This window comes from Urocitellus parryii, chromosome 7 (genome assembly GCF_045843805.1).
Source record: "Urocitellus parryii isolate mUroPar1 chromosome 7, mUroPar1.hap1, whole genome shotgun sequence".
In the NCBI taxonomy this organism is placed as follows: Eukaryota; Metazoa; Chordata; class Mammalia; order Rodentia; family Sciuridae; genus Urocitellus; species Urocitellus parryii.
In genome coordinates, this window is record NC_135537.1 from 68,527,575 (window position 1) to 68,548,356 (window position 20,782).

The following is a 20,782-nucleotide window of genomic DNA, read 5'->3' on the forward strand; positions in this document are numbered from 1 at the left end:
TTGATTTAACAATTGAGGCGGGGATGCTGGGTGGCTTTCTATTGTTTTAACCATGTGTGTATATTACTTTGAGAACAACTTAATAAGGGAAAAAGTCAGGGTCTATTTCAATGAGAAGTTTTTATGGATTACTTATTTTTCAGATATTGATCTAATTTTTTAAATGATTTTGCTGAACCAATAATAAATTAATAACATTGTAATATTTACTAAAGAAAGAGTCAAATAACTTTCCATAAGAAAGATTACATAATGATAATCTTAAATTGAAGAGGAATATCGTTAAGTATAACTTAAGATAGACATTTGGTTACCAGCCACTCTGGCAGTACAACTGCTTAAAGGAAAAGAGAAGGTGACAGATACTGGTAAAGGGCCATAAACATCTAGAGAAATGAAATGAGGCTTTCTATAATCCTGATAATGTTGAAAGAAATCAAAACTGAGGGCTTTCACCCCAAATTTGATTCTTTTTTTTCTTTTGTTGTATGCAACACCAGGATACCCCGCTGACGTTGTCACAAAGTTATGAACTCAACCAACTCCAATTCAGTCCCCAGTACTTCCCCTCACCACCCCTTCCCTCCAACCCACTCCAATTCAATCCCCAGTACTTCCCCTCACCACTCCCTCCCTCTAACCTACTGATCTCTTTTCAATCCATTTAGTTTCTTTTAATTAGTTTCCAAATTGGATTCTTGCATTACTTTTTTGCTTACGTTTTTGTTATGCATTTATGCACCTAATTTACCTCTTACTTCATCGTTTCTGAAGTTTTCACACACTATGCAGATTCTTACAACCAGTTTTTCTCTTTTCCTAGCAGCCCTATTTTCAAGTTTTCTCAAATTCTCATTCTTCATTCAACTAGGCCACCACCAGTAGTTTTGGGGTAGAATTGGGGTCTACACTGTGGCAAACATAATCATCCTATTTAATTTTGCTTGATGAACTGGCCTTATAAGTAAAATCTTTCTGGAGATGATGAATTTTACCAACTTGATTTTCTTTTTTTGAGGCAGGGTCTCGCTAAGTTACTTAGAGCTTTGCTAAGTGACTTAGCAAGTGACTTTGAACTTGTGATCCTCCTGCCTCAATCTCCTGAGCCATAGGATTACAGGCATGTGCCACAGCACCAGATGCCAATTTGATTTTTAAGTGTCCTATTGTTTAAGTATCAGCTAACGGATTATCTCTCAGAAAACATTCCTTAATGATGAGCAAGTCAGGTTAGTTTCTCCCACAAAGTAATCCCATACCACCCATTATTCCCCTTCTCTATGCACTTAATAGTTGTATAATGGTGGCAGGAAGTGTCCTTCTCACCACCTTATTATTCCTGAGGCTTAGCAAAGATGCCACAATTTTCTAAGAGAGATGCACATGGTCCATAAATTATACATTAAGAAATATCGCCTTTGGGGAATCCTCCTACCAAAGCAACAGATATACTTAGTAAATAATTATTCTTCATCCTTGTAGTGAGGCAATTGGGCTTTTTATCTATCCACTGATTCTCAAATTTATCCAGATTGGTCAACTTAGAAATTCTTAAACTTCTTTTCTGAAAGCTCCTCCAAATTTGTAGGCAGGAAAATAAACTCAAGGAAGGAATTTGGCAGGGAGGTTAGGGTTCAAAGAGGGAATTGTTAGGGAATGAAATTACAGTCAGATACTATACATGGAAATGAGTTCAAACCAGGTTGGTGTACCTCAAAACAAGCTATATTTAACAACAGATTTTATGAAGACATGAGCACCACATTTTACTTCTTTGCTAAATTATGAAATATGCATTGAGGTTAAGAGCAGAGACTGTGGAGACATAAACATCTGGATTTAAAAACCAGCTTTTATCTACTAACAACAGGACCTATGTAAACTAAACTGTATCAGCTTTTTCCCTGAAAGATGGAGTGATGGTAACCAGCCACAAAGGGTCATTTTAGGAATTATTGTATGTTAAAATATTAGCCTATTGCCTGGATGTAGGTAAAAGGGTCACTAGACGCTACTATGAGTGTGGTTTTTGTTTGACTCCATCATTGGGATATATGCTCTTAGAGCATGAAATTTGTCTCATTCAGAACTGTTTCCCCAGTTCCTAGAAAAGCTTGGCTTTTGATCAGTACTTGTTTTGAATGAATGTATGATCCAAGTATAACTACATAATATGCTGATTTCATAAATCAAATATAAAAATGACTCATTATACCATACATAATTTCTTTCTACATATAGAACCAACAAACAAGAATAATGCCCCCAGATTCTCACATAATTTATGTTTTCATTTGTGAATTATGTGGCATGACAAGTAGACCAAGAACAGGTTTAATTCCAGTGAGAGGCAAATTTGAAGAGTCTGCAAGTTTTTCACCTGAGTGTACCATATATGGTTTCAAAAAACCAATTAAAGACTTCAAATTTTCTATAGACATTTTTAATTATTTGAAACAATTATTCAGTCAGAATTGCAGTTACTGGGGTCTAAAAGAGCCATTCAATAAAAATAAAGTTCATAATGAACTGTCATAGTAGGATGTTCATCTTTTATTCATTGAAGAATTTTTGAGAGCTCTACCGTGATGTTCAGTCACCAGTGGTATGCATGCACAACACCTCAAGTCCAAGACTGGGACAAATGCAGCCACAGCATAAAGCAAAGGTTATTATGATTAGTTTACTTGGGGTTCACACCCACGTTACCTGTTCCATCAGCATGACCCTCAACAAGAGAGACCATGATGACATTGTCAGCAGAACACACTGGTAACAATTGTGCAACCACAGGTTACAGCAGAAATGGAGGCATTGAAAACTCCACAGCTTGACTCAAGTCACAGAGCACAGATTGTCACTTCTCCAGATTCTCAGTTTTGCACATGGTCAAAAAGCTCTCATAGAGCAAAACATAAAAATATCCAGTTTTTAGTCCATTAGTGATATACCACAAATTAAACAAATTTTAGATGTAACAGAACTATATAACATGAGCCCTACATGTGAGGATTTATCCCACTTGAATGTAAACTGAACTCCACCACATTACTTTAACATATGACAATAACAGCAAATATGTGTTTACTATGTGTCAGGCACTGTTTTAATCATCAGATATGTGTTAACTCATTTAATCCTCATAAGAACCCTAGGAGTAGATGTCATTATCCTTCTCTGAGAGAGGAAACTGAAGCAGAGAGGTCACACGGTAGATGGTGTGCAAAGATTTGGACCTGGGAAATCTGGCATCTGAGGCTATATTCTGAGTTAAATGTCTACTCTAATAAATATTAAACATATATACTAAAAAGTAAATGTGTTGATTGCTGAACTATACAAATGTAGTTTAGTACTATTTTCTGTATTTCCCAACATTTCCTCATTAACAATAACCAGTACCTTTTAAAACAAACACACACACACACACACACACACACACACACACACACACCCCACCACCACCACCACCACCAAGTTCTCTTTATGAGAACATATCTTTTAAGTATTCAGTAAGCATTACATGACTCCATTGTCTAAAAAAGTTCTGCCTACTCTTTTCTAATTGGGTCAATTTCATTTAGCTTTGAAATCTGCATTGGGGTATTATAATAACTCACTTGAAGAAATTTTAAAAAAACCTTAATACACTTAAGAATTTCTTTGTAAAACTCAACTATTTGCTCATGCATTATAATTTTAAGGTGTAATTCCAAGTAACTTAGGAATAAAATATTACTTTAAAATGCTAATGTGGAGAAGTTAGGGGAAAATCAGTATGTATTAACTTATAGTTTTATTATTGATATAAAAGAAAACTTCAAATTCTGTACAATGAGGTGTGCTGTAGAACACTATATACTGTTATAATACACTATTACCAAATATTCATTACTCAAATGTAATGTATACAGCAATCACAAAATCAGAAATAGGTAACAGCTAGTGCCTTAAGCATAATATAACATCTAGACTATTTTACTGAGCAGTTAAAGCACTTGCTATTTTTTCCTAAATATTTACATGAGTACTGCTTATTTATAAATATTCTAAATAGCATTTCCCTCTAAAAAGAAAGACTCTCCAGTTCTTAACACTAATTCTTTAAAGTAAAATGAACCTGAAAATACTGATAGCCTTTTCAGTCTTTTATTGTTCTACCACAGGCATAAAGGCTCAGGAAGGGATTTCTGCAATCCAAAAAAAAGTATGCAATACTTTAAAATTTAAAATACTAAGTAATTGATACTCACAAGCAGGTAATATCAACTATAACTTTTTTCTTTACTAGTTTTCCTTTTCTTTTACAAGATAATAATCATTGTATTAATATTATACTACAAAAGCATGTAGACTTCATAATTAAAAAATTTAAATGTCAGATATACAATGGCATTTTCTTCAATAATTCACAATTTTTTAAAACAATTTCTGCTATTTTGGAACAAATGTTAAAATTCCCACGATTTAAGTATCATTAATTAAATTGAATTGAAACACTTAGCATCCCAAAGAATTATCAAGAATGGTAGAACTTGCAATTAACACTGGTGATGATTCTTCCCTGTTATTTTAATCCTTCAATATATATTTTACTATGGTATGTTTTCATGAGTAATTCTGGTTTGAAAAATTATTGTGAATAGTCTCAAGGTTGTGCAATTTTGTTAAATTATGATAACCTTAAAAAATAGAACATGTGTACCCAACTTACTTAGTATCTACTACTATTATAAAAGGTCATTTTAAATTCATATTGAGTGGAATTTAAAGCAGTTTGCAAAGGCTTTTTTCTTTTATGAAAATCTTAAGATGGAAATCTTGCTTTGAGAACCATGAAACTCTCAAAATCTGCCCTGCAATATTTTAAGTACAGGCTAATTAAAATTACTGTTAAAAAATGAGAACAAAACTGTATTCACAATCTGAAATAAACTTTTATGATATTATTTCTACATTGACCAGTGAAAGAGAATTGATGATACAAGTTACAGGTTTATACCTAAAGGGTAGTTATTAGCGAGGTCTAAATATTTAGAGATATGTTCACTAGGAGTATTAGTAGGTAACTACATAAAATGATACTGTTATAAATTTTGCATCTAGTAGCTAACATGTGATAATCAGTGTAATTCTCAAAAATCTATTAGTAGTAGTATGTGAGTTGCTAGCAAGTCATCTTCCCTGAGGTAAGAGGCCATATGCAAAAGATACTGCTCTCTCCAATGAATTTGATACTTAAATAAAGGCAAATTAGGACCTGTGGCTGAAACAGCTGTATTTCAGATTGAGATCTTAATTGCAAGAAGTAGGCTTGATTGTAAAAATCAAACTAAAACTCATGGGAAAATATAAAGCAAATTTCAGTCAATAGCATTTGCTAAATTTCTCTGACATCCTAAAATTTTCTAATAAAATACCTGAAACAGGGAGTAGGTGTAGCTTAGTGGTAAAATGCTTACCTAGCATATGTGAGGCTCTGGTTTCAATCTTCACTATAGAAAAAAATAAAATATAAAAATACCTGCAACAGCCGAGTACTGTGGTACATGCATGTATTCCCAGCTACCTGGAAGGCTGAGGCAGGTTGATTCCAAGTTCAAAATCAGCCTGGGCAACTTAGCAAAAGTCTGTCTCAAAAAACACAAAACAAACAAAAAGAAGGAGGGGAGTAGCTGGGGATGTAGCTCAGTGACAGAGCACTTGCTTAGCATGGGAAAGGCCCTGGTCCAATCCCCAGAACTACCAAAAAAAAAAAAAAAAAATTTTTTAAAAAACCCTGGTAGAGAATGGGCCATGTTTGTTCTTTAGTTCCTTGGAGGTAATTACATTCTATCTCATATTTGGCAGTGTCTTGTTTCTTGAATTTTAATCATTTTCTCATTACCAATATTCTAAACTTAGATCACCTTCATCCCTACCTGGACTTTGGTTTATCACCTCAAACTTGGTATGATTAACTATACAATGGATTACTGAAGAAAAAAAATTCCAATATTATTTCAATGTTCATTGAAACATTGCAAATATAACTAAATTATTGGACTGAATTGATTATAATGTGACATCTAGAACTAAAAAATATTTTAGTTGATTTGAAATCTCTAGCTTGGACTCAAAAGATTCAGCAATATCACAACTGGTAGTACTGAAATGTAATCATGGGCTGGGGATATAGCTCAGCTGGTAGAATGCTTGTCTTGCATACCCAAGGCCCTGGGTTCAATCCCCAGCACCACAAAAGAAAGAAAGAAAAAAAAAGTTATCACTCTTCAGTCATATGAGCAAATTTAAGAGTGATTTAAAAACTTAAACCCTGTTCTTGAAATTGTGAGGACGATACTTGGTCCACTTATTAAAAACCATTCATTAACCCTGCTCAAATATTCAGCTGATTTAAAGTAATTTCAAGAACTCTGATCAGTTCTCAGAACCAAGCCTTTTATTCCTTATCAAGGGAGAACCAAAATTGCTACTAATCATACCTAACTAGCTTCCTAAAAGCATTGCTGTTGCTAGAGAAAATAGAATATTATCAGAGATTAAGTACATCTTCTAATGTTCACATGGTGTTATTTTACACTAAATATATAATAGGAGATAAAATTGTTTGATATTTTTACTTTAATGCTTTGAGATTCTATTTGGCAGTTATTAATTAAATATACCAAGCCACCAATGAAGAAAATATTTGTTATGGAAAGGTGATTATATAATTTACTTGGAAGCAGCACATTTTTTGCTCAGTTTTCCTATACTTAAATCCAAAAGGAAAAAAAAGGGGGGGGGATGTATGTTTCAATGGCTGAAAAGCCAAATATAATTATAGTGGTTAGTGATTTGACATTTGTAATTTTTAGTTAATACAAAATCTGGCTATGCTAAGTGTTAAATATTATTTTGTGGCTCTCTTACTTTATGAAGAACTAGTATACAAAAGTTCTAAATTTTCCTGCTATTTTGATGTATAGAGAAAGTAAATTTAGAAATGAAAGAATGGAGATAAAATATTACAAAGAAAAACAGTGATGTTGTGATTAAAAACTAACCCAAATATATATATCTTGCTCAGATACACTTGTAAATTTACATGTCTAGACTCTCCTTTCTTTCCTAATTCAAAATGGATAGTAACTTTAATATGTGGATTCAGTTAGAGATACTTTCATAGAAAGAAGACTAAAACCTCTCTTATCTGGAAAAACAAGAATGTACTGTCTATATCCCTTATGAATCAGCAGACTGAAAATTTTATACATCTGATAATATACTTTCTGATGTACATTTTCTTAGAATTACAAATAGTTCTGCATCTGTTACATGTTCAAACAGAGACAGCCAGGCTTTGATGCTCTAAGAGATTGTATTAACATACATTTTGTCTTTCATCCATTCAAATTCAACTTAATTTCAGTGAACAGAGGAAGATGAATTGAAATGTACATTTCAGAATACAGATTTGCAGAACAGGATAATATAGTGCAATACCAATCTCAGGATAACACTCTTTGTTTTAAGGAATAAGCATGAAAGCTGCTTCTTTAGGAAACTGGCACTAAAGATTTAATGAACACACTATTTAAGCAAATGCTCAGTTGATCATCAGGGTATGTTGAGGTAAAATTTGCATCCAAACCAAACTGAAGCCAACAAATAAAGAAAATCTTATGGACTCTAAGAAAAAAAAAGGAAACATTTTTGGTTCAAAGGGGATACTTAGTATATACAGGCTTACATACCATTGATCAAAATTGTAGAACAATGTAACTCATTCATAAAGATAAATTCTTATTTATAAATTCTCTGTGAGTCTGACATACTCTGAAAATTAGAAATTAACTACTGCTACCATTATTTTTAAATTTTCTAACACAATTTGCAATCAACTTTTCTGCAAGAGTTAAAAAAAAAATAATTAGGTGACATTTGACCAGCCAGGATTCAAAAAATAATGGTAACATATTATCAACAGAGCACACAGTTGGCTGTGCTGGCTCAGACAGCAACTAACTGAATCACATTGACTTTATCATTCTATGACAGATATTTTCCTCCAACTTTGTTCAAATCAGCAAAATGTTGTGTTACACTCCATTCTCAAGATATTTTTCTAAGAATAGTTATCTCTATGAATGTGTTGACGTTCATGAAAATGTCAGAATACCACTGTCTAATAAATCATTTTATGAATTTTAAGATACAATTTAGTTCAGATAACCTTCAAATTTACACAAATCTTTTGACACTTTAATATTAGGATGCTTCTCTTGATGGCATCAACATTGGCAAAATCTGATTTCCTCCTCAGTTTTGGTCTTTTTAGAAATCAAACATATTTAGCAAGATACTTTCATGTTTGAAACATTAAGACTTTCATGGAACTAAAATTACAAAAAACTTCCAATGAACCACATATACGGAAGAAACTCAGCAGATCTAATAACTAGTTTACAGGAATTCAGAGCCAGCCTGGGCAGCAGTATATTAAAAGCTATTGCCAATCACACATTTGCTATCATGCACTGAATAACAAGATATAATCTTTGAATTATATACGTACAAGATTTTTAATGACTAATCAAGTTATGTGGCCCAGCCAACAAATATTACATATTCACAATAAACATTCTGCCTTTATTAGCCTCTAATTAAATCAAGAGTGATCCATTGGCTCAGTTGTGTTAGTCATCTCAGCATCTTGACTATCCATCTCTTCAGGCTCCTCCACGGAACTTCCCTTTTGTGCTTTTGACCTTGTGACAAATGCTGCTCCCAGTGCATCTGCCACACAGCTATCAGTTGTTTCTGTATTCAAATTTTCAGTGCGACCAGTTAAAGAAAAAGATTCAGGCAAGCTAGTTTGAAGACTCCCAGACCTTGCAGAACTCACAACTTCTACTTTTCTTTGAGGAAGATCAGATGGTGACTGCTCTGTACTTTGATCCCGCAAGTGTTTGTCCATTGAAGCCTGAATAGAAGAAACCATTTCCTGCAATTTTTTTCGCTGGGCCTCAACCAAATCAGGATCAAGCTGCCTGCTGTCTCTCATTGTTACTACTCCTGGAGCTATTCGAATAAGCTCACTGTTACTAGGAGCAGCTGTGAACACAGGAGGCTCTGTTTTAGTGGAACTATTACTAAAGTCTGTCCCTATATTATGCTTTCTTACAACTGAAGTTTCCCTAGCTCTTGGGTCAAGATGTGGATTAGTGGATGCAGTTCCTAGAGAATGCCCCTTTCCCTGAAAGGCAGTTACATTATGAAGTTGCTCAGATTTCTTTTTCACTACTCCACCACTACCTAGTTTTAAAAGCCCATGTGAGGGACTTGATTCTCTACTTCTTGTAGTTGCCTCTGCTCGAACCTGACTTACAGCCTCTTTAACTAAATCTTCAACATCAGGACCGATGGGGAAATGTCCTGCAGCATCCACACACAACTCCAGTCTATCTTCAGAAGCATTATAGACAAAAGTTTTGCCAGGTAGATGTGGAAAAGTACAATGCTTGCCATCAGCCATACCTAAAGAAGGGGAAAAGATATTTAACATATTAAAATTATTAGCAAAAGCATTAAGACAATTATGGTTAAAGTAGTGAAATTTCAATAACAATGTACAGGTAATAGTTTCAAAACAAGATGTATTAGAAAATAATTTATTCTATTACAAAAAAGTATATCACCATAGATCTTTTTTTAAAATATTTTTAAATTATACATGGACACAATATCTTTATTTTGTTTATTTTTATGTGGTGCTGAGGATTGAACCCAGTGCCTCACATTTGTGAGGCAAGTGCTCTGCTACTGAGTCACAACCCCAGCCCTTACCAGAGATCTTAAAGTAGTTCTCCCAAGGGATGTTTAAAAAAATCATTATCTTATTAACAAAGTTAGGGAAAAGGCTCGAATCAAACAGCTAAGCTTATAAGGAAAATACAATGTAAAAAAATAATAAAAATATTTTTAATTACTCACATTTCAAATTATAATTTCAAATAAACATTTATTTCAATGGTAGGCAAAATATTAATAAAAATCCAAGTAGACTTTTCTCTTGACACACTTTCAACAGAAACAACTGACAAAAAACAAACAACTTGCAAAAATTAAAATCATGGGCAGTGTAGCTCAGTGGCAAAGTACATTCCTAGGATGGTGGGACTGTGGGCTTCATCCCAGAATGGCAAAAAAAAAGTAGAAATAATAATAGTCAAAGATGTGTTCCAAATAGTACTTTTCTGGGCACATTCTGGATTCAGTTTACTATCTTCCGATGCCCTACCCTAAATATCTATTAAACTATGGATCCAGACACAAGGTGGCAAAGAGACCTTTGTAATTCCGGGAAGCTTTTTAATATCCACTTCAATGGATAATACCTATTGAGCCTCACTATGTTCCAGGAACTAAACCAGACTGTGAGGATTAAAAAATAAAATACTGTTAATTCTTTGAAGACAGACAATATAAATAGATTATTAGAATACAACCAGTTAAGTTCAGTGATGGGTATTCCATCTCCTCTCTCCTAATTATTTGAGGATTAAATAAGAAAGTATAGAAAGCACATACCTATAGTGCCTTATGTAAGTCAGGGAGTCAAAACATTTAATTCTTCTATTACATCAAAAAAGGTTTTATAATAGTTTCCAGGCTGCTGCCATGATGCTTACCCTTGAAAGAGTTATGGTATCATACCATTCATCAATATAATTTACAATGAAATACAGGGAAACAATCTAACATTTCAACAAGAGAATGATTAAGTAAATTATGACGTATCTATTCAATATGCAGTAATATGCAGCTATTAAAGTTTATATAAACAAGAAAGTTATGATGCCTGTTGTATGCAGTAAAACAGAAATGAGCAAAGTGTTATTAGTAAGTGCTGTAGAAATTAAGAAGGAAACAATGAATGAATTCTGAAATGCTTTGTGGGAATTTAGGCAACTTCAATTTTATAAGATATTACAAATGGCTCCTCTCTCCCTGCAGAAAGTTAAGAGTGGTTCCAAAGTACCTCTTTGAAACTATTTCAAATAATCAGAGAAAAGAATTAATTTTCAAATAAATTGTTTAGGTTTTAAATAACTTACATAGTCCTTTGAATTCTAAGAATCAACTGCATTAAAATTTCTGTACTACATATCAATTCTATTACTCAAATATGCCAAAGACAACTTACACTAGTATTTATGGCTACACTGGTACCTTATATAAAAAAACTGGAAACCATCCAAAAGTCCATCAGCAGAACAATGGATGAATTGTGTTAAAATAATACAACAGAATATTATGCAACAGTGAAAATGAATGAACTACAGTTGAACTCATCAACATGGATGAATCTGAAAAAGTGCTGTACAAAAGAAGCAAGTCACAGAAGAAGGTATATAATTTCATTGTTTATAAAGTTTAAACATAAGCAAAGTTGAATATTACATAAAGAATACATACACCAGGGTTAAAACTAAATTTGCCACTCATCTCTGCATTTACCCCTGTACCAAGACCTGCAAGGAAACTACCACATTTTAAGCCAATTAATTTAAAAATACCTTTCCAAATATAAAGAACGGGAATAATAATAGTTCAGTGTTGTTAAGTTGGGCAATATTTGTACTCAAGTGTACAAATCATTATCTATCTGTTAGGGTGGATTTGAATGAAGAGAGGTATGTTCTTTGCCTATTTTGGAGAATAGAGGTATGGTACGCTTGGGGGTGAGGAAGGCTTGATATGCTTTCTTGTGTGTGTGTGTGTGTGTGTGTGGTGCTGGGGGTGGAACCCAGGGCCTCATATATGCAAGGCAAGCACTCTACCAATTGAGCTATATCCCTAGTCCTGCTTTGATTCTTTGACCAAAAGATAATAATAAATTTCCCACCTGAATCTATCATTTGAAAAAGAGAAAATTTTACCACTAATACTAGGAGAAAGTATTTTGGGAGATAAAATAACTTTATGATGATGATCCATTTCAAATGTCTATGTTAGCCAGGCATAGTGGCAATGGCCTGCAGTCCCAAATACTCACGAGATTGAAGAGGGAAGATCACTTGAGCTCACAAATTTAATACCAGCCTGGGCAACATATGAAGACTGTCTCAAAAAACAAAACAAATGAACAAAAAATGACTCTGTTACAGTCAAGATGACTCTGTTACAGTCAAGAGGAACTTTATGGGCTGGGGATGTAGTTCCGTGTTAAACCATATGCTTAGCATATATGAGGCCCTGGGTTTAATTCCCAACACTACACACACACACACACACACACACTTCCAACACTACACACATACACACACACAAAGTTTAATTCTATAATAACAACTGGATTAATCATAATCATAACAGCAAACATTTCCTTAGTGTTTACTAGGTACTAGGCCCTTTGTTAACCACTTTATAAATATGATCTCACTTGATCCTTACAACCCTGACATTATTATCATATCCCCTTTACAAATAAAGAAACTGAGATTGAAAAATCACAAAGAAGGTGACAGAATTTGGATCCAGATATTCTGACTCCAGAGTTCTAAATTAACTCTTAATAAGGTTAACAGTATACACAAACTTTTTAAAACAACAACTCTACTAAGGTAAATTCATCTACAATTCACCCATTGTAAGTTTAAAACTAAACGGTTTTTAGTATATTGAGTTGTATGACCATCACTACATTTTTAGAACTTTTCCATCACCCCAAAAAGAAGCCTTAGCAGTGACTCTTGATTTCCTCTCACCTCTTCATCATCCTCAGCCCTAAGTGAACACTGGTTTATAGTCCTTCTAAGTATGCCTATTCTTAGTGCTCTGCTACTAAGTGCAGTGAAATTTCAATAACAATGTACAGGTAATAGTTTCAATTCTGTACATTTCATTGTATGGTCTTTTGTGACTGGCTTCATTCATATAGCATAATGTCTTCACAAACTATATAATACGTACCAATACTTCATTCCTTTTTTCTTTTTTTTTAGTTGTGGTTGGACACAACACCTTTATTTTATTTATATGTTTTTTTGGTGCTGAGGATCAAACCCAGGACCTTGAATGTACTAGGTGAGTACTCTACCACTGAGCCACAACTCCAGCCCCCACTTCATTCCTTTTTATTGATAGATAATATTCTGTTGTAAGCATACACCATGTTTTGTCATCAAAACTCACAGACATTTGCATTGTTTTCACTTTGGGATATTATGAATAATGCTACCAGGTTTTACGTGGACATATGTTTTCATTTCTTGTGGATAAACACTGAAGAACGTAATTGCTTTGTCATATAGAAACTCTGTTGAATCTTTTAAGGAACTGTTATACTGTTTTCCCAAGTGGCTGTGCCATCTTACAACTCTACCAGCAGTGTATGAAGATTTCATTTTCTCTGCATCCTTGTCAGTAGTTCTCATTATATGACTTTTTTTTATTATAGTCATGCTAGTGGTTTTGGGTTTTGTTTTCCTGATAAATTAATGCCTTTTCGTGTGCTGTTAGCCGTTTACATATTTTCTTTGGAGAGATGTCTATTTAGATCCTTTGTTCATTTTTTTAGGTCCTGAATAATATGGTTATGTCTTTTTTTGCTGAGCTATAGAGTTCTTTATATTCTAGACACAAGTCCATTATCAGATACATGGTTTGGAAAATTTTTCTTCCATTCTCTGGATTGTCTTTATGTTTCCTTGATGATATCCTCTGCAAATACAAATTTGCTTTTTAGCTATCTACTTTTTGCTTTTGTCACTTATATTTTCAGTGTTGGCATATCTAAGAAAGTTTTGCCTAATCTGGGAGGTAAAGAAATTTTACACCTATGTTTTCTCCGAAGAGTTTTCTAGTTATAGCTCTCACACTTAGGTCTTTGATCCATTTTTTGAGTTAATTTTGTATATGGTGTAAGGTAGAGGTAAAATTTCATTCTTTTGCACACAGATGTCTAGCTGTCTTGGCATCATTTGTTGAAAAAGTTATTCTTACCCTAGTGGATGATCTCAACATCACAGCTAACATTTTAAAGCTAATTTCAAACTAAATATATAAAACTATTTAGAAAACAATCAAAATAGTTACCCAGCTCCAACCCCCTCCCACATACAAAAAACTGAGGGAAACTGTTTTCAGTTGCATAAGCTTCCTATAAACAATTCTAATCAAAAACTAACTTGTAGAAAACTACTAATTGGTATCAACAAATTTCAGCAGAATCATGTGAAAGATAAAAGGGTAAAAAAGAATGCAAAAAAAGTGATGCTTATACTAGAAAATAAAATTTACAATCAATAACCTAAACTTCTATTTAAAGAACCTGAATGGGGAAAAACAGGGAAGAAAAAATAAAAACAAAAGCAGAAATCAATGAAACTGAAATCAGAAAAAAAAAACCCTATGAATACAAAAGTCAATTCTTTGAAAAGATCAATAGAATTGATAAAACATTAAGCCAAGTTAAAAAAAAAAAGAGGCATAAATTGCCACACGAGACATGAAAAAGCTACAGACCCCACAGACATTGAAAGGACAATAGGTAGTATAAGCAACTTTATGCCAATATATTTGATAACTTATACAAAACATATCCATTTCTTAAGAAGCAAAACTAACAAAGCTTACCCAAGAAGAGATAACTTGAAGGGTAGTCTGTTAAAGAGATTAAATTCATCCTTAAAACTGTCCAATAGGGGCTGGGGTTGAGGCTCAGTGGTAGAGCACTTGCCTCACAAATGAGAGGTACTGGATTTGATCCTCAGTACCACATAAAAATAAATAAATAAAATAAAGATATTGTGTCCATCTACAACTAAAAAAAATATTTTTTAAAAAACTGCCAATAAAGAAAGCTCCAAAGTTAATGTAACTGATGAATTCTATTAAACCATTAAAAAAAGAAGTAATATCAAAGCCACTACAAAATCTAGTAGAAAACAAGAGGAAGGAATGCTTTCCAAAACTACTTTAAGAAGTCAGTAGTACCCTGGTTAAAGTTATTACAAGAAAACTATACACTATTATCCCTCATAAACATAATCATAAAAATACTCAATGAAGTATTGGCAAACTAGCATGCAAAGTTTGTTAAACATTCAAAGGTCAATCAATGTAATTTGCCCTCTCAAGACACTGAAAGAGAAAAACTATATGATCATCTCAATAGATGTGGAAAAAGAACATCTAACTAAACTCAACATTTATTGTTGACAAACTTGGGAAAAGAAGGGAATGTATTCCATCTTACAAAGGGTATCTCTTAAAAATCCACAGGCTGAATGGTTCCTTTCAGGATAAGAAACAAGGCAACAAGTCTGCTTTCATCACACCTATTCCATACTGAACTGAAGGTCCTAGTCATTTCAATAAGGCAAGAAAAATAAAAGGCATACAGATTGAAAAGGAGAAATAAAACTGTCTTTTATATGCAAAAGACATGATGATGTATAGACAATTCCAAAGTATTTGCTAAAATAAAAAACTACAAGAACTAATGTGAAGGTACAGGTCAAGAAATAAAAACAATTTTATTTCCATGAACTAGCAATGAACACCAGAAAAAATTGATTTTTTAAAAAAAGCATCTTTTATGACAGCATCTAAAAAACCATCAATATTTAGGTATAAATCTAACAAAGTACTTGAGATCTATGCTAAAAAATTACAAAATTTTGATGAAATTAAGACTTAAGCAGAGAAACAACAGTTTCACGAACTGGAAGTCTCAATGTTGTCAAGGTATCAAGTATCCCTGATTTGATCTACATATTCAAAGTAATCACAATAAAAATCTCAGCAGACTTTTTTGTAGAAATTGACAAGCTTATTCTACAACTTATACAGATAAACAAAGGACCCACAAAATCCAAAACTATTTTGAAAAAGACTAATTCACAGTGACTGATTTAAAGAATTATTATAAGGATACAATAATTAGAATATGGCATTGATGAAAGGAAAGACATAAATCAACAAAATAGAAAAAAGATTCTAGAACTAGACCCACACAAATGTGGTCAATTTTTTAGAACTAAATTATTGAGGGTATATTTTGTATATGATATTAATTCATGCTTTTTAAGTGCACAATTCAGGGTCAACTGTTATTTCTGACAAAGATGCCAAAGTAACTCAGTTTCCAACAAATGGTGCTGGAACAACTGAACATTCATACATAAAAAAATGAAGCCTGACTCATACTTTGCAACAAAGTAAAAAAATCAATTTGATTTTATTTTTAAGATAAATATTTTATGTTTACTATCTAAAAGATATTTGAATCAGGGGCTGGGGTTTTGGCTCAGCGGTAGAGTGCTAGCCTAGCACGGGCAAGGCCTTGGATTCGATCCTCAGCACTACATACAAATAAATAAATTAATTAAAAATATTGTATCCAACAACAACTAAAAAAATAAATGTTAAAAAAAATATTTCGGGGGGGGGGGCTGGGGTTGTAGCTCAGTAGTAGTGCGCTCGCCTAGCACATGCGAGGCCCTGGATTTGATCCTCAGCACCATATAAAAATAAATAAACAAAATAATTGTATTAAAAATTTTAAAAAGACAGATAAATCTCAAATGGATGTTAAAAGAGAAATAGGGCACACACATGCTCATTGTCTCATGCCTCATCGTCTGATTGCCATGTGATGGCCTACATGGTCTCAGGACTTTGCCAGCAAGAAGACCATAATCAGACTTTAGACCACAGATATACAGATCCTCAACCTTAGGCCAGAACCATGAGCCAAAATAAACCTCTTTCCTTTATAACTAAAAAACAAAACAGACATAGGCAAAAATTTTTATTAAGGGTAACATGATAAATATTTTAGGTTTTGTGGATTATAATGTCTCTGTCACAACTATGCAACTTTGGACTGGGGTTGTAACTCAGTGATAGAGTGCTTGCCCTAGGTCCAATCCTCAGCATCACATACAAAGATAAATAAATAAAAGAAAGGTACTGTGTCCATCTACAACAAAAAAAATATTTTAAAAAACCCAACTATTCAACTGTCACTATAGTGCAAATTGCAACTACAGACAACATGTAAACATGATTATGGCTGTATTCCAACAACACTATACACAGTGGGCAGCAGACCTGATATGGCTCTCTGGCCATGTTTTGTCAATTCTTGTGCTAAATTAAGAAAGCCAAACACAAAAAGGTTACACTAAGTGATTCCACTTATATGGTAATGTGAAAAAAACAAACACATACTCAAAAAACAAATCAGTAGTTGCCAGGGAATGAAGATAAGGGAGGAGAACTGACTAAACGGAGCAGAAGACAACTTTTTGGAGTAATGGAAGTATTCTGTATCTTGAATGTGGTGGTCACATGACCATACATGTTTCTCAAAATTCATGTACAGACTAAGCAATCCAAATCCAATAATCCAAAATCCAGAATGTTCCAGGATCCAAAACTTTTTTGAACCCCAACACAATGCCACCAATGGAAAATTCCACATTGTGAAACCCTGTCTCCTGCACAAAATTATTTAAGATATTTCACAAAATTTCCTTCAGGCTATGTGTATAGGTATATATGAAACACAAGTGAACTTTGTATTTAGACTTGGGTCCCACACCCAAGATATCTCACTATAAATGTGCAAATATTCCAAAAATTAAAAAAAAAATCCCAAATCTAAAATACTTCTGGGCCAAATAATTTCAGATAAGTGGTATTCAACCTAAGATAAATTTTACTCTATATATTATGTCTCAATTATAATATCTTTTAAAAAATAAATAAATAAAGAAAGAAAGAAAGAAAGAAAGAAAGAAAGGCATTCTTTGGTTTTTGATTCAAATGAACAAAAAATACACCATTTTTTGAGACAATAAAAAAATCAATATCAATGAAATTTAAACAACAAATGACTATCTGATGATACTAAAAAATTATTGTTAAGATGGCTGGAGTTGTAGCTCAGTGGTAGAGCTCCTGCCTAGCATGTACAAGGCCACAAGTATAAACCCCAGCACCACATTAAAAAAATAATAATGAATAAATAAAATATATGGTTGTTTATATTTTAGATGTGACAATAGTATTATGATTATTTTTTAGAAGAAAAAAAGCATTTATCTTTAGAGATACATACTTAAGTATGTCTAAGATTTCCTTAAAAACAGTTCAGTTAAGAATGGGGTAAATGGTGCATAAATAGGATTTCACTGATGTTTTTTCTACTTGTGTGTATGTTTGCACATTTCTATAACAGCCAACTTGGAGGGATTTTTTTCAAAGAAAGAAAGAAAGAAAAAAATGTGTACAGGAAGAATTGAAAATAAAACAGATTTTACCCTTCCTATCTAACAAGGCCAGACCGGTAGGTGAAATAGTGAGATAAGCCAATGATAAATCCAGGGACAAAAGCATTCACGTCCAATCTTTAAAAAAAATGTGTGAGGTTGAAAAACATGCCCTGGCAACTTCTTTCTTCAGACTTTAAAACTCTGAAGGCACAGTTTGACAGATACATAAGAATACATATATCTTTATAAATAATAAACACACAATGTCAAAGAAGTTAAATGTAAAATGGGCTATTTCCTAAAACCTAGAAAGCAATGAAATATAATTATGGCTAAAACACAAAAACAACAAAGATACTACATTATCTGGATCTGGGATAGTCACCAGCATTAAAACAAAATATGATTCTAATTTCACAACTTGTCTTTTAGTTGTTAAGAATCATATATATAATTTAAATTAGAAAATGGAAGCAAGGTAGTGATAGGAATTTTTCGTAATTTTGTAACAGAACAGAAAACCAGCTAACTATGTCAGGAAAGTTATCCAATTTAACTAGGCAGACTGCTAAAGAACTGTATATACTTAAAATTTAATTTTGGAAATACACACACACACACACACACACACACACACACTTTTTCCTTTTTAAACAGGGTGTCCCTATGTTGCCCAGACTGGCCTCAAACTTCTAAGTTCAAGTGATCCTCCTACCTCAGCCTACTAATAAGCACCTCGGACCACAGGCAGGTGTCACTATGCCTGGCTAGAAATATTTTCAATAGAATACTATTTGAACTTTCTTAATCTAATAAAAGCTCAAGTGGAAATATTCTTTAAGAATAAAATGAGGAATTAACTATACCCATGGTTTTCTTCATAATATTGTAGAATACGCCACCCTGCTGAAACATGTGAGGAAGTCCCTTTGCATAAGACCATACATCTTCACCTGTAAGACAAAAACAGATAACAGTTTAAACAACAACAACAACAAAAAAGAGGTTGTTGTCCACCCTGGGTTGCTTTAATGCAGATCACACTAGAACAGAAATTTCAAGACAGAACTCCTGAATGAAACATCCAGGTGCACATAGAGAAATGATATAGTGGCACCCTAGAAAATGAATGAACCATTTAAAGGTGGCAGCCACTGCCAAGTACTATCATAGAAGAGTACAGACCCACTGTTTCAATACCATGGAGCTTTTCAATTGAGGCCAGAAATCCAAAAAATTTTACTCCTGTAGAACTGGTGATTGAATCCTGTACCCACGCATGTTAGGCAAGCACTTCATCACTGAATGACATCCCTAGCCCTTTTTTCATTTTGAGACAGGAACTTCATAAATTGTCCAGCCTGACCTCAAATTTGCAATTCTTCTGCCTCAGCCTCCCAAGTATCTGGGAGTACAGAACTGCATCATCACATCCAGGAAATCCAAATTTTTAATATGTAGGAGCTAATTTTAAAATGTCTTTAAAACTGCATGAGTTGACTTTGCATATTAAACAAATGTATCTGAAAAGTCAATCCAGCTCAACGGAAACTAGTTTTCAAATTCTGGACTAGAACAGAAAAGGTTATAAAAAGATATCTATTTTTTAAAATAAAATATAAAATTGGATATTTTATATTTATGTTAAAAAAAGTAAAAATAAAAAGAAGGGGCTAGGGAGAAAAACAGACTGCACACAAATAATTAACATTGTATTCTGTTGTTCTAAAGTTGACTATAAAAATAAAAATTTAAGAGAAAAATTATTTGTTGAAGATATTCAGAATAATCTTTAAAAGGCCATAAAATATCCACAAACCAACTATTATTTCACAAAAATATTTTTTTCCAAAAGCATCCTTTGATATCTATTTTAATAATAAGTTTCAAACAAAAAGTTGAGAATGACTAGCTGGGGATGTACCTCAGTGGTAGAACATAGAGCACAGGCTTAGCATGCACAAGGCTCTGAATTCAATCCCTGGCCACCAAAAAAAGTTGAGTATGATAATTACCTTTGAAGAGTCAAAGAATGCAAAGGGCATTAAAGTTAACTTCATTTGTGGAATATGGTTGTCTTTATTTGCTTTTTTATACTTTCATGATTTTCTAACCTGTTAATGTACATGTAAGCACTTTTATTATCAGAAAATTTTTAGTTAGTTAATTTTAAGAAATAAATTGTTAAATTATCTTTGCTACAAGATTTGACTTAAGCTTTAGATGAGAATAATAATCCTAATTAATCACTATATACTTATAATCTCTCTTGAGTTCTAATCTCTTCCCACATTCATAAACAGGAATATGAATTTGTATGGTAATTGGCTAAAGTTATCCTCAGCATAATATACACAAATTTAGAAAGTCTCGGCACTTAAAATTTTTTAAAATTTCAGTTAACCAAAACATTTAATTACACATACACACTTTATTTAATACTAATGATGCAGTACTATTACTAGAAGAGTCATATTTAAGGGTAAGACACAGATGTTTCATTAAATTTT

At 33.0% G+C, this 20,782-nt stretch overlaps 1 protein-coding gene across 1 annotated transcript in view; it reads right to left on the reverse strand.

Annotated features, from left to right (window-relative positions):
- Nucleotides 1–3,430: 3,430 nt before the first annotated feature.
- Nucleotides 3,431–20,782, reverse strand: part of Vcpip1 (valosin containing protein interacting protein 1) — a 28,638-nt gene continuing 11,286 nt past the window's right edge. Inside the window, exons 2-3 of the mRNA XM_026410015.2 lie at nucleotides 19,139–19,225; nucleotides 3,431–9,522 (exon numbers count right to left, since the gene is read on the reverse strand). Coding sequence (XP_026265800.1) covers nucleotides 8,654–9,522; nucleotides 19,139–19,225 — 956 coding nt within the window. The 3' untranslated portion in view covers nucleotides 3,431–8,653. The remainder of the gene's footprint in view (nucleotides 9,523–19,138; nucleotides 19,226–20,782) is intronic.